The 13,408-nt window shown below is 41.5% G+C and overlaps 1 protein-coding gene across 9 annotated transcripts in view; it reads right to left on the reverse strand.

Moving 5' to 3' along the window:
• Positions 1-12,690, reverse strand: part of Bdp1 (B double prime 1, subunit of RNA polymerase III transcription initiation factor IIIB) — an 86,097-nt gene extending 73,407 nt beyond the window's left edge. For 5 of the 9 annotated variants that reach the window (XR_382739.2, XM_006517726.4, XM_017315545.2 and 2 more), the window contains exons 1-6: positions 12,227-12,690; positions 7,553-7,829; positions 7,086-7,195; positions 6,138-6,197; positions 2,014-2,145; positions 794-927 (exon numbers count right to left, since the gene is read on the reverse strand). Coding sequence is in view for 7 of the 9 variants with exons in the window: in XM_006517726.4 (XP_006517789.1) it covers positions 794-927; positions 2,014-2,145; positions 6,138-6,197; positions 7,086-7,195; positions 7,553-7,829; positions 12,227-12,438 (925 nt within the window). In the remaining 2 variants the exon portion in view is untranslated. Of the gene's footprint in view, positions 1-793; positions 928-2,013; positions 2,146-6,137; positions 6,198-7,085; positions 7,196-7,552; positions 7,830-12,226 lie in introns of those variants that run through there. The other 4 variants (XM_017315546.2, XM_017315543.2, NM_001081061.1 and 1 more) reach the window with 3 other exon arrangements.
• Positions 12,691-13,408: the final 718 nt, after the last annotated feature.

Below are 13,408 nucleotides of genomic sequence, written 5' to 3' on the forward strand. Positions count from 1 at the left end.
CTATAGACAATTGGTAAGATATGAATTAATGAGGCATTTGTGTTAGGATACCTATAAGAAATAAATAAAATACTCAGTGAGTAGCAGAAAGAATGAGAGAAGGAGAAAGAGAGAAAGAGACAGACATACAGACAAGCACTTGGAAAAATGTTTACTGGACTAAAGGGGCCCTGGTATTTATAACACTGGGAAAGGGAAGGAGGAAGTGAGGGAAAATGTAACAAGCCCGACAGAATTTACCTTAAAAAAAAAAAAACAAGTTGTTAATAGTCAGAGGAGGGAGAAAGTACAAAAAATTTCCTTTTGCCCTATATGCTACCATACTTAAAAACCATTCTTAAAGTAAAAAGCAGTAAGGAAAACCATGAAATGTGCCTGTGTGCTCTGTTGCTGTCGTGTTGTGCTGTCTGTTGCTGGACTCACACTCCCTGGCCGCCCTGCCTAAGCCCCTCAGTCTGTGTTACAGGCAGGCACCGTGACTGCTGCGGGAACAGCATCTGCAAGGCGAGTACTGCTATGATTAAATCCTACAAAAACAATGACCCACCGGCACAAAGGTTAGTGCTCACACAGAAACACTGCCAACTATTCACTTAAATGGAGGTTCTCTGTACAGTCTGAAACAGATTCCAGGCAAAATGATCAAAAGTCAAAGATATAGTAGGGGAAGGGGAGGGGAACCAATAAATCTGAGTGGAAACCAACGTGGCAGGTTCCATTTTATTTACAAGAAGTCAGAAGCTTAAATAAAAGTTCATTTTATTCCAAAAGACCTTTGATGAACATTAGTTACCTTTATTGGACCATGGCTTTGAGTAGTAGTTCTTCCTGAAGCTGGAGTAAGTAGTAGTGGAGCCGCGCTCAAATATAGGATCATTCTCTTCAACGACGCAGGGGCCTTTTGTTCTCAAAACTTCTACAGTTAAACTGAAAGAAGACATTCTCAATACAGTCACACTAAAAACCCAAGTATGAAAAACAGTAGATGAGATTTAATTACTGCATTCTAAGATTTACACAGCACTTAGTACAGAAAATATAAAATATATTTGAAAAAGGATAATAAATTTGAAATATATATTTTTCCAAATGTGATTTTAAGGTACAGAAATAAATGCCAACCTGTTTTCCGGTTACAGCATTTTCAAAATACCTTTGGACTAAAGGTAAATAAACTGCTCTATTGTCCTTTTTGTCTGTCTGTCTTTCAGACCAGGCTTTGTGTTGTCCAGGCTCGCCTGGAACTTGCTGTCTAGCTGAGAACAGTTTTGAATTACTATCTCCACTTCCCAAGTGCTAAGACTGCAGGCATATGTCGTCACACCTGGTTTTGGTTTGTGGATTTCTAAATGGCTCCTGAGCCAATATCTCTTTAACTATTATTGACATATAAAATCACCATCACATAGAAATACTTATCAGTATTGCATTTATATTATAGTCAAATTTATACTTATATACATTGTTACTAACTAAACGGCAAAAGCCTTTCATTTCTCTTTGTTACCTGATCCCGTATAAAATACACACTTTAGAGCTGGAAAGACTGGTCAGCAGTTCAAGGCCAACCTGTCTACAAAGCAAGTCTCAGGCCAGCCAAGGCTACACAGTGAGAGTCTCAAAAAACAAAAATAATAAAAACAAAGAAAAATCAAACAAGGTAAAATTAATGAATAATACGAAAAGTTTAAATACCAACTTCAAACTGAATCAATCCTAGAAATCGATCCTCAGTGGGTAACAGCACACAGCTGCTCAGCAGCTGGCCTGGCTTAGCAGCAGGGTGATGAGTAAACAAAGTTGGGTTGACAGACAAGAGGAGAGCGATAGCATCTCATCCAAACATGCTAAAATTGCACATTAATTTAGTCCATTTACCTGCTTAAAATAGTCATGCTGTCCATCTATCCAGTGGCGGTTAGTTAAACGTTCTGTTGACAGATGGAGAAATAGCATCTCTCTGTTCTTTACCCCTACCTCCTCCCTCCTTCCTGCACCATCTCCTTAACTCACCTTTCTTCATCTAAAATAATAGAACCATCTTCTGCCACTTTTACTCGAGGAACCAGAAGTGGCCCATCATCCACCTCCTCTTCCACGTCTTCATTATCATTAGCATCTTGAGTGCTCTGATTTTCTTGCCTACTAAAATGGAAACATTGTTACCTTAGCAACAAAACAGTATTTCCTGAATAGTATGAACTCAAAACAAGTTACTAAAGAAAACCAACATGCAGCCATTTTAAACTTTCTCTATAACTCAACTAAAAATACCACATGACACAGTTACCCTGCCAGGCATAATGAAATACAAGGTAATCTTGGCTCTAAGGAGACCAATGAAGCAAAGAACCAAGAGTTCTAGGTCACTATGAACTTTACCTTAAGACTCTGACTCAAAATAAATAAATGGATGGATGGATGGATACATTGGAGAGGTGAAGAGGATAAGATATTATTTGGTAACTTTTTTTTTAGACAGGAATTCACTATTGTAGCCCTGGCTGTCCTGGAACTCTTTCTGTAAACCAGGCTGGCCTCAAACTCACAGAGACCTTCCTGCCTTCCTCCTGTCTCTGCATCTTGGGTGCTGAGATTAAAGGAATGCACTACCACCACCTGGCTAATTTGGTAACATATAATAAGGAATCTTTAGACATAACAATAAGAGCAGCTAGTGAGAGGGCTCAGTAGTTAAGAGCACTGACTGCTCTAAAGGTCCTGAGTTCAAAAACCCAGCAACCACATGGTGGCTCATATCCATCCATAATGAGATCTGACACTCTCTTCTGATATGTCTAAAGACAACTACAGTGTACTTACATATAATAATAAGTAAATCTTAAAAAAAATTAGAAAACAATAAGAAATGTTTACTCTCTTTTAAAATAAACCAGTGGTACCAGCCAAGTAACTCAGTGGTTTACAGTATACTTTAGGTTTGAGGCCAATAATAAAAATAAATAAATAAATAAACAAATGTTACCTTTTTACCCCACTTCTGGTACCTACTTTTTCTAGCTTTCTGAAATATGTATACTAGTATATCTTTTTTTAGTTTGGTTTTATTTTCTTAGATCTATGAGGCAGGCTCTTGCTATGAAGCTCAAAATAGTTGGGTGCTCATTCTGTAGGCTCATGCTAGCCTCAAATTCAGCCTTTCAATTGCTGGGATTACACAGATGCACACCTACGTCCAGCCCTCAGGTAGTCAGCCAACTGTGCAAAAGTCCATCAGAACCTCTTGCTCCCATCCAATTATAACTATTAAAAAAATATTCCAAATCTTTCTTTCTACTATACTGGCTGTTAATATCTTATTGAAGCACACATACATTATAAATCTGAAATGCTATATCTAAAAATTGGTGAGCAGGTGAGATGGCTCTTGCCACAAAGTCTAACAAGCTGAATGCACAGCAGTAGCAGTGTGCAACCTCCAGAATGCACACTGACTGCCACAAACTGTCTCTTCACCTCTGTACTGGCTAGTTTTGTATCAACTTGAAACAGCTGGAGTTATCACAGAAAAAGGAGCTTCAGTTGAGGAAATGCCTCCATGAGATCCAACTGTACGGCATTTTCTCAATTAGTGATCAAGGGGCTTTCTCTGGGCTGGTAGTCTTGGGTTCTATAAGAGAACAGGCTAGGTGTGGTGGCGTACGCCTTTAACACCTTTGGGAGGCAGAGGCAGGCGAATTTCTAAGTTCGAGGCCAGCCTGGTCTACAGAGTGAGTTCCAGGACAGCCAGGGCTATACAGAGAAAATCCTGTATCTAAAAACAAAACAAAAACCAAAATAAGAGAGCAGGCTGAGCAAGCCAGGGGAAGCAAGCCAATAAAGAACATCCCTCCATTGCCTCTGCTCAGCTCCTGCTTCCTGACCTGCTTGAGTTCCAGTCCTGACTTCCTTTGGTGAAGAACAGCAGTGTGGAAGTGTAAGCTGAATAAACCCTTTCCTCCCCAACTTGCTTCTTGGTCATGATGTTTGTGTAGGAACAGAAACCTTGACTAAGACAACCTCCATACTCTCATCATGGCATGCATGTGCCCACACAAATACACACTGCATATGCACAATGTAACTTAAAAATTGTTTTAACTGGTAACATTTGTTTTTTTTGGGGGGGGGGGGTAGAAACCACAGACTTTTAAACCACAAAGAAACAAAGGTGGAAAGACTTTTTTCAATATTCCCTTTGTTCCTTTTAATTTTTTTTAACCACTCAAAGCTACTGTTTTTGACAACAAACGCCTCCTAAATTAGAAGTGCAAGCTTTTACTCCTAACCCTAAGAGCCAGAGGAGACTGATCTCTGTAAGCTCAAGGCCCAGAATGAGCTACATGGCAAGTCCTAGACTAGCCAAGGATTGTCTCAAAATCAAACAAAACCTCAATATGAACATCTTTAATTTAAAACTCATGAGGCCAGTGAGATGGCTCAGCGGGTCAAGAAAGGCCTGATACCTGTGTTCAATACATGGAACCCACATGTTGGAAGAGAACTGACTCTCAGGCTGTGTGTCCTATGACCACCCCACAAGCTATGACACTCTCATGTACTCCCAGGCATGGAATATAAGTACAAATGTAAATGGAAGGCATAGTATTAGTCAATTACATATATTATACAAATATTATAGACCTCTCATTCTGAAAAGATCTAACTGTGTGTGTGTGTCTGTGTATACATGCATACATGTGTGTGTGTGTGTTTCTGAGACAGATTCTCCCTATATAGCTTTTGTGTGGCAGTTTCCTCAAAATATAACCTCTCTGAATGAGAAGCTTAAGATATTGGATATTCCTACAGAGAAATCTGCAAAGCTCAGCCAACAACTCAAAGGCTTCAGGAAGTCCCGGAAACTGACCAGATAAATGAAATCTTCCCACCCCACGCAGTAAAGACTACTGAAAGACACTCTCCAGCCTGCCGAATTGCTTCTATGTTTAAAGAATGTTAGGTTCCCAGCTTTCATGAGCCATTGTCCATGCTGGGTAGGCTTTGATGATACAGCTGTCTTTGAGATAATTTATGATCTTATAAGTAACCCTTCTCTCATATTGATGATAATTAAAACTCACTGCTTCACTGGATAGTGGTGGCACATGCCTTTAATCCCAGTAATCAGGAGGCAGAGGCAGGTCAATCCTAAGAGCTCAATGCTAGCCTAGTCCTAGCAAGAGCCAGGACAACCAGAGCCAGACAGAAAAACCCTGCCATAAAACTAAAAAATAAAAAAACCCTAAAAGGTCCAAGTTGGACTTTGGTGGTATCTTTCCTGGTGATCTGTCACCAGTCCCCTCTCTGGGGTGAGTAGATTTATTCATCTCTCTCCAAGAATGATGCTACACCTCAGTAGTAAAGACTCAGCTTCTCAGGCGCCGAGCTTAGACGCATGAGCTACCACGCCCAGCCGGGGCTTCTCTTCCTTTTAGAACACATGGTTGTGGGTTTTTTATGTAGCCCCGACTGTTTTTGTTTTGGTTTGGTTTGGTTTTTTTTTTTTTCGGTTTTTCAAGACACGGTTTCTGTGTAGCCCTGGCTGTCCTGGAACTTACTCTGTAGACCAGGCTGGCCTCGAACTCAGAAATCCACCTGCCTCTGCCTCCCAAGTGCTTAAAGGCATGCGCCACCCCTGCCCGGCTAAGTGGTTCTATTTTTAAGAAGCAATCAAATGTACAGAAGCTCCATTTGCAGGTTGGCGGTAGGAGGGTGTTCAGTGGATAAAGTACTCACCCACCAAGTGTGACGAATGGAGTTTGGATCCTTAAAACCCATATAAAAGCTAGGTAGGCTTAGCAGCCAGCACTCAAAAAGCATAGACAAGGGATTTCAGAAGCAAGCTGACTAGACAAAATCAACAAGAAACCTTGCATTACTACATAAAGTGAAGCACAACTAAAGAACACAACACACGCCCATATAAGACACACATGCACACCAAACACATGCACACCAAACACATGCACACCAAACACATGCACAAAGCACAGGCCAGAACAGAAAGAAAAGGAAAATCAAAGAAGCCTTAGATTTCACTTTCAGTGTGTCCAAGGCTGGGCTAAGTCAGTGGTGGGCACCTGCGGTGCACAGCAACAGGAAGCATACACTAAACAGAACGATAAGATGCTCACTCTCTCGTTGGGGTGGGAGCCAAGGATTTCTCAGGTTTCTTTTCTTGTTCCACTGAAGAACTGTTAAGTACAAATAAAAGCATACTTTTTAACAAATTAATATTTTAGCAATTTTCTTTATAGCCAGAAAAAAATTCTCTTAGCCTCCATTTTTCATACAATATACTACAGCACTTCATTAGGAATGTTCAACAATCTTTTTTTTTTTTTTCAGTCATGCCTAGCCAGTGAGAATTAGATCCGTGAAGGCTGAGAACGGATTGATTCCCAGCACACACCAGCCAAAAACAAACAATAGGAAGAATTTTTTAGTTAAAAACTCATCAAGAACCAATAACCTGCTGGGCCCTAAATAAGAAATACTTTTCCCCCACTAACTCCTTAGTGAAGAGAGATTGGCAGCCTTGGGAAATGAAGCAAGCTAGGTGGCTCATCTCCAGACCTTCTTCAACATGGCCAAAGACCTGGCGAATGCAAAAGAGGCCTATCCTGAAGACTATGCTAAGGCCACCTACGACACCACCAAAAACAGATTTATGATGTCTGCCTTCCACCTCAGGCTAACATTAAAGAATTAAAGCTTTGTTCATGAAGCACTTGTGATCCAAACTACACCATTACCAATGAAATAGGGCATAAAAACTATATTCCTTTATATCACATTATAACACATAAGAAATAGAAATTACACTACTGCCCAATAACTAAAACAAGAAGCCTCTTTAGCTCTAGGAGATAAAGAGGGACACCATTATCATCCTAGAGAGCAGTTACTTGCATAGGCTTAGACCCAAATGTATCCATACTTATTTTGTTAGAAACTTTATCTTTAAGAGATAATACAAATGTTATAAATTATTCAACAAGCTTCTGAACATGAAACTGTACTCTAAAAGTGGCATGTCATTACATACCCAATGAAACAAAGCATAAATGAATTTTACTTACGTCATTGGATTGTTATCTGGAAGGTAATATATGAAGTCTCTCATAGTCATTTTTGAACGATCTGGTGGCCTCTGGCTTTCATTTGTAGAAAATTTGTTTTTCCATTGTTTCTATATACAGAGATTTTATAAACAGATTAACTTCAGATGCACTAAACTCAAATATACAACTGAACTATCAGAAGGCTGGACTATAGGAAGGCTGGGTCAGGAGGATGGCTTGGATTGTACATAGCAAGGCTGGGTCAGGAGGATGGCTTGGATTGTACATAGCAAGGCTGGGTCAGGAGGATGGCTTGGATTGTACATAGCAAGGCTGGTCAGGAGGATGGCTTGGATTGTACATAGGAAGGCTGGGTCAGGAGGATGGCTTGGATTGTATATAGCAAGGCTGGGTCAGGATGGCTTGAACTGTACATAGCAAGGCTGGGTCAGGAGGATGGACTGGACTACAGTTCACTCACTTACCTTCTCCTTTCTCAGTTCCTCTTTCAACATCTCCCTCAGTTTTCGGGCCTTATAGATTCGGTATCTGTCTGAACACGGCTGCTTCTCTTTAGCTGGAGTAGGGTTTGGCTGTGGTGCATCGTGATCAACTGTAGATAAGGGGCGACTCTGTGAGGGGGCACTGCCAGAAGGCTGAACAAGACTGGATGTGCTTGACACTCGCTTTCTTCTCTGTGAAGAAGCAGAGGACAATGTGCTGGACTCTGCAGCATTATTTTTGTCACCAGTCTTTTCATCACTATTGGAATTAAAAAGAAAAGAGACATCATGACTCATCTCTTTTATATATTAGTTTTAAGATAGCAAGGTCTCACTGAACAAAAAGAAAAACAAACATAAGAAACAGTAACTTTTCAGAGTTATGTTGATTATAACAGAGTTGCAATAAACATTTCTTTAAAACCTTCTCAGCTTTAAATGATAGCTCATACTTCCATTCCTAGCACTGGGGCTAAGGGAGACCGACTGCCATGAGTAACTACAACCAGCTTGAGCTACCTACTAGGTAAGACTGTCTCAAAACAAACGAACAGAGACTAGAGAGCTGGTTCTGGGCTTAGGTGCACGTCTACTTTTCAGACTTCCCAGCTCTGACATCAGGTGGCTCACAAACACCTGTAACTCTGACTCCAAAGATCTGACACTTTCTGGCTCCTGCACACATGTGGTATTCACAAACACACATGAATCCTGTTTTTAAAAGAGGTAAACAAATTATCAATACAGTATATGTAAATTCTAAGGAAAATTGTTATTCTTTTTCAAACTTAGTTCCTAAGCACAATAGAAAACATTAACAATATGCTGAATTCTTTGAAGTACCAAAAAAAACCAAAAACCCCCCAAACACAAAATTAAGTCACAGAACAAAGCTTAGTAAGCCAATTTTTAATAACTAGATAGAAAATTGGATTTTGTTTTGCTAAGTGTCTGTAACCTCAATACTCAGAAGTGGAGGCAGAAGGATTGGAAGTTCAAGACTGTCCTCAGCAACACAGTGAGTCTGAAGCTAACTTAAGCTACATGAGACCCTAGCTCAAACAAACAAAGCATCTAATCACTTTAAATCAAATATTGGCTATAGTACAGATTAGATATAAATCGCTCAGAAATGGAGCTGGAGTCATGAACTCAAGGTTAAGAGCACTGGCTGCTCTACCATAAAACTTGGGTTCAATTTCCAGTACCCAGATAGCCGCTCACAACTGTCTATAACTCTAGTTCCAGGAGATCCAAAGTCTTCTAGTTACCATGGGCACCAGGCATATGGTGCACTGACACACACAAAGGCAAAACACCCATATACATAAAACATTTAGAAAGTGTAAGAAAAAGCCCAGCACGGTGACGCACTCCTCTAGTCACAGCACTGGGGAGGCAGATACAGGACTGAGCCCAGCTGCTCTACAAAGAGAGTTCCAGAGCCACCAAAGTTACACAGTGAAACCCTGTCTCAAAATAGAAAAGGAAACAAACAGACAAGAAAAGGAAAAGAAAGAGAACAGGAATATAGCTGACTAGAGTTAACATTTATTTCTAATAATGCACTATATTGTGGTAGGATAACTTGGTTGACAACATTTTTTAACACAAGAGAGTTATTAAAAAGATCTAGGGGCTGGCAAGATGGCTCAGTGGTTAAGAGCACTGACTGCTCATCCGAAAGTCCTGAGTTCAAATCCCAGCAACCACGTGGTGGCTCACGACAACCCGTAATGAGATCTGACTCCTTCTTCTGGTGCATTTAAAGTCAGCTACAATGTACTTATGTATAATAAATCACTGGGCAGTGGTGGCGCACGCCTTTAATCCCAGCACTCGGGAGGCAGAGGCAGGGGGATTTCTGAGTTTGAGGCCAGCCTGGTCTACAGAGTGAGTTCCAAGACAGCCAAGGCTACACAGAGAAACCCTATCTTGAAAAACCAAAAATCAATCAATCAATCAATCTTTGGGCCAGAACAAGCGGGGACTGAGAGAGCGGGGTTGACCAGAGCAAGAGGGGCCAAGTGGGGTCCAGAGCAAGCAGAGCAATTCCCAACAACCACATGAAGGCTCACAACCATCTGTACAGCTACAGTGTGCTCACACATGTAAAGCAAATAAATAAATCTTTATTTTAAAAAAGTCTAGAATGAGCTGGAGAGATGACTCAGTGGTTAAGAGCACTGTTCTTCCAGAGGTCCTGAGTTCAATTCCCAGCAACCACATGGTGGCTCACAGGCATCTGTAATGAGATCTGATGCCCTCTTCTGGAGTGTCTGAAGACAGCAACAGTGTACTCATATACATAAAATTTAAAAAAAAAAAAAAACCTTAACAAAATATATAATAATAATGATCTAAAATGCTCTTTACACAAAGAAATAATAAACTTTTAAAGTGATACCATTAACATGACACATTGTAAATACATATTGAAATAACACATTGTACACATTGTACTCCATAACATGTACAATTACTTTGTATTAGTTGAAATTTAAAATGTTAAAAAGGAAGTATAGGGGCTGGAGAGATGATTCAGTGGTTAAGAGCAAGGCTGTTCTTCCAGAGGGGCCCAGGTTCAATTCCTAAAACCAGCAGAGCAGCTGTTTGTAATTCCAGTTCCAGGGTAACCAATACCCTCACACAGACATAAATATGGGAAAAACACCAATGCACATAAAATAACAACAATAATAGATAATTTTAAAAGGAAACAGAATGAATAATTTAAGTGTACTTTTATCATATTTTATTAGTTCCATATAAAAACAGAAGCTGCTTTAACATATAACATTATCTCTTTTAAACTCTCTCCTTAAAGCTGAAGATAGATAAAACTCAGGCTGACATGCTCGAGGCCCTGAGGTTCGGTCCCTAGAACTCTAGTGTAGCTCTTAGAATGTAACACATCAATCACTGGCATCTTATATGTTAAATGTATACTCCGTTGGTTTCTACAACTAGCAAAACGAATGAATGCTCTCATCAAATAAGGAACAAGGACCAGGGATGTAGTTAAGCTGGCACAGAGCCTGAATGGCACGCAGAGCCCTGGCTTTCATACTCAGCACTACATACACCAGGCATGATGGCACATATCTGTAATCTCAGCATTCAGAAGGTAAAGCAGGTGGATGAGAAACTTAAAGGTGTCTTTTCATGCATGGAGAGTTCTAGGTCAACCTGAGCTAGATGAAACTCTACCTTAAAAACAACAACAAAAAACTTGGTGGGCCTGGTGGCTCATGCTTTTAATGCCAGCACTCAGGAGGTAAGAGACTTCCAGCAAGTCAAAGCTACATAGTTAAATCTTGTCCCCCCCAAACAGACAAACTATATGTGTGTATGTATATACACATTCACACATATAGTTTATATGCATAGTATATGATGTACTCTAATTGTCAACTAAAATATTCTCAAGCATGTCTCAGGACTATGGCCTATGGGAATTTATAAAATATCAATCATTATGCCTTCCTATATAGTTAACAAAATTTTCCAAATTTGGAGCAGTGACCAATACTGGTATTTCTATTCTAAGCAGAAAATTTTCAAACAGATCCAAGTTTAAAAAAAAAAATGTTGAAATCATGGTGCATAATTGGAATGCCAAAATAACACACAGCACAAACTCTGATTAACAGAAGAAATGCTGTTACTATGCAAACATAAATTGTACCATCTCCCTGTCACTTAATGTGATTACTTACTGGCTTTTTCCTCTGTATATTATAAAACACTACAGTCACCATATTAACCCGTCACATATTTAATTTGTACCATCACCTTTCTCCACTGTTTTGTTTTTTGAGACGGGTTCTCACTATGGGGCTGACTGTCCTAAAGCAGGGTGGCCTCTGCCTCCCTATTGCTAGGACTAAAGTTGTGACACCATACTCGGTCTCATCACCTTTTTTTGAAAGTAATCAAATTTTTTTTTTTAGTAAATTTGGGGGAACTATTCTACCATGTGGCATGTAAGGCAGTTTATGTAATCCTATCTGATCTCACAATATTGTCCTAAAGGAGGTACTAACTTGACACCAGGAACAAATTTTCTCTGAGAACAACCTACTTAAACTTGCTAAGCTAAGTAGGAGCGTCCTAAATTCAAATGTGGTATTTGTCACTAAAGCCAGGCGTCTTGATTCAGGAAACGTAGTTACAATAAAGAAGTATGCACTCGAACCAAAATAAGTAACCTAAGCCTCTTCCCTTTGACTCAGGGGCAGGGCGTTTACCTAACACTCCATGAGGCCTTGGGTTCAACCGCATCACCGCGTGGAGGGAGGAAAAAAAATCAGCACTGGTGCTCTCCTTTCAAAAATAAATATCCACAAAATGAAAATCCCAAAGTGCTTTCAGTGTAAAGTACTCCAGGACAATTAATTAAATTTCCAAGTGATGGTGCGTCTACATTCTTGACTTCAAAATCCTTAAGCCTGGATTCCCATCTCTGTAAGATAAGGCAAGACACTGTCTCCTCGGGAATCTTAAGATCGTGACAGAGTCATAGTAGTCGCACCCTCAGATCACGGAATAAAACTACAACTAGAAGTGGTTTCATCCAGCTCAAATCAAAAGCTTGTTGCAGGAGAGGTGCTCCGTGGTAAAAATCCAACAGCTCAGCTTGATAGAAGACCTTACCTGCTCCCGGGAGCCTGTTCCTGGGGTTCTGCTCCCCCGGAATCCACTGCAGGCACATCTGTGGGCTCCGCTGGCTTCGGAGCTGACTCGGTGGCAGGCTCCGGAGGCCTGGGAGCCTCTGGTCCACGCTGGGGATTGGGAGCGGCGGAGCCCCTGGTCCCTACACCAGGCCTGACATTTGGCTTCACGCTAAGGCGTGCCCTGCGGAACATGGCGGAGCCAGGGGGCCGAGAGCGGCGGCTCCGCGGCCGCGCTCAGCCCAGAGCCCCGGCCGCTGCCCGCAGGCTGACACTCTCACCCTCCCACACGTCCACAACCACCAGTCCAGCGCTGGCTACCGCAGTTTTGCGCCCCCTCCGCCTCCTCCGCTCTCCCGCCACCGCCTCCTCTTCATGACCCTGCCACACTAAAAGCTAAGTTTCTCCTCCCCGCGTCCCGGCTCGCGAAAGGCGCCGGAAGCAATGCGTAATCATTCGGCGCCGACGATGACGTCAGACTCCGGGCGCCGGGAGCCATAGCAACTGCAACGCTCTGTAGCTTCGGTTACCTGTAAACCAGAGATTTTTTTTTTTTTTTTTTTTTTTGATTCGAAGACAGATATTCTTTCCTTTGTAAGACCTTGGGAGTTGTTGAAAAGAGAGAGCGGAAGCAGCTGAATCCTCCAGGTCAAACTTTTTTTTTTTTTTTTTTGGGGGGGGGGCCGTTTCGAGACAGGGTTTCTCTGTGTAGCCCTGGCTGTCCTGGAACTCACTCTGTCGACCAGGCTGGCCTCGAACTCAGAAATCTGCCTACCTCTGCCTCCCAAGTGCTGGGATTAAAAGCGTGCGCCACCCCTGCCTGCCCGGCTCAAACTTTTAATTTCTCGCCAGTGGTGCTAGGGTTTGAACCCAGGATCCCTCACAAACCCTGCATTCTCGGCATGCACACTGCCATGGAACGTCCATCCCCAACCTACTTAACTGAATCTTTTATGAACTATTAAGGAGTTTTCGAGAAGAGTCAAAGTGTGCAAGAATGCAGAGCATGGTGGTGCGTGCCTGCAATCCCAGCACTGGAGAAACCGAAATAAAGAGGTCACAAGTTCCGAGCCCTGGACTATCTGACAAGACTTACCTCAAAATTACAATAAGATAAAATAGTATGAGAGTAGTGCCTTAGCACCAGTGCATCCCCAGAGCATAG

This window comes from Mus musculus, chromosome 13 (assembly GCF_000001635.26).
Source record: "Mus musculus strain C57BL/6J chromosome 13, GRCm38.p6 C57BL/6J".
Classification (NCBI taxonomy): domain Eukaryota; kingdom Metazoa; phylum Chordata; class Mammalia; order Rodentia; family Muridae; genus Mus; species Mus musculus.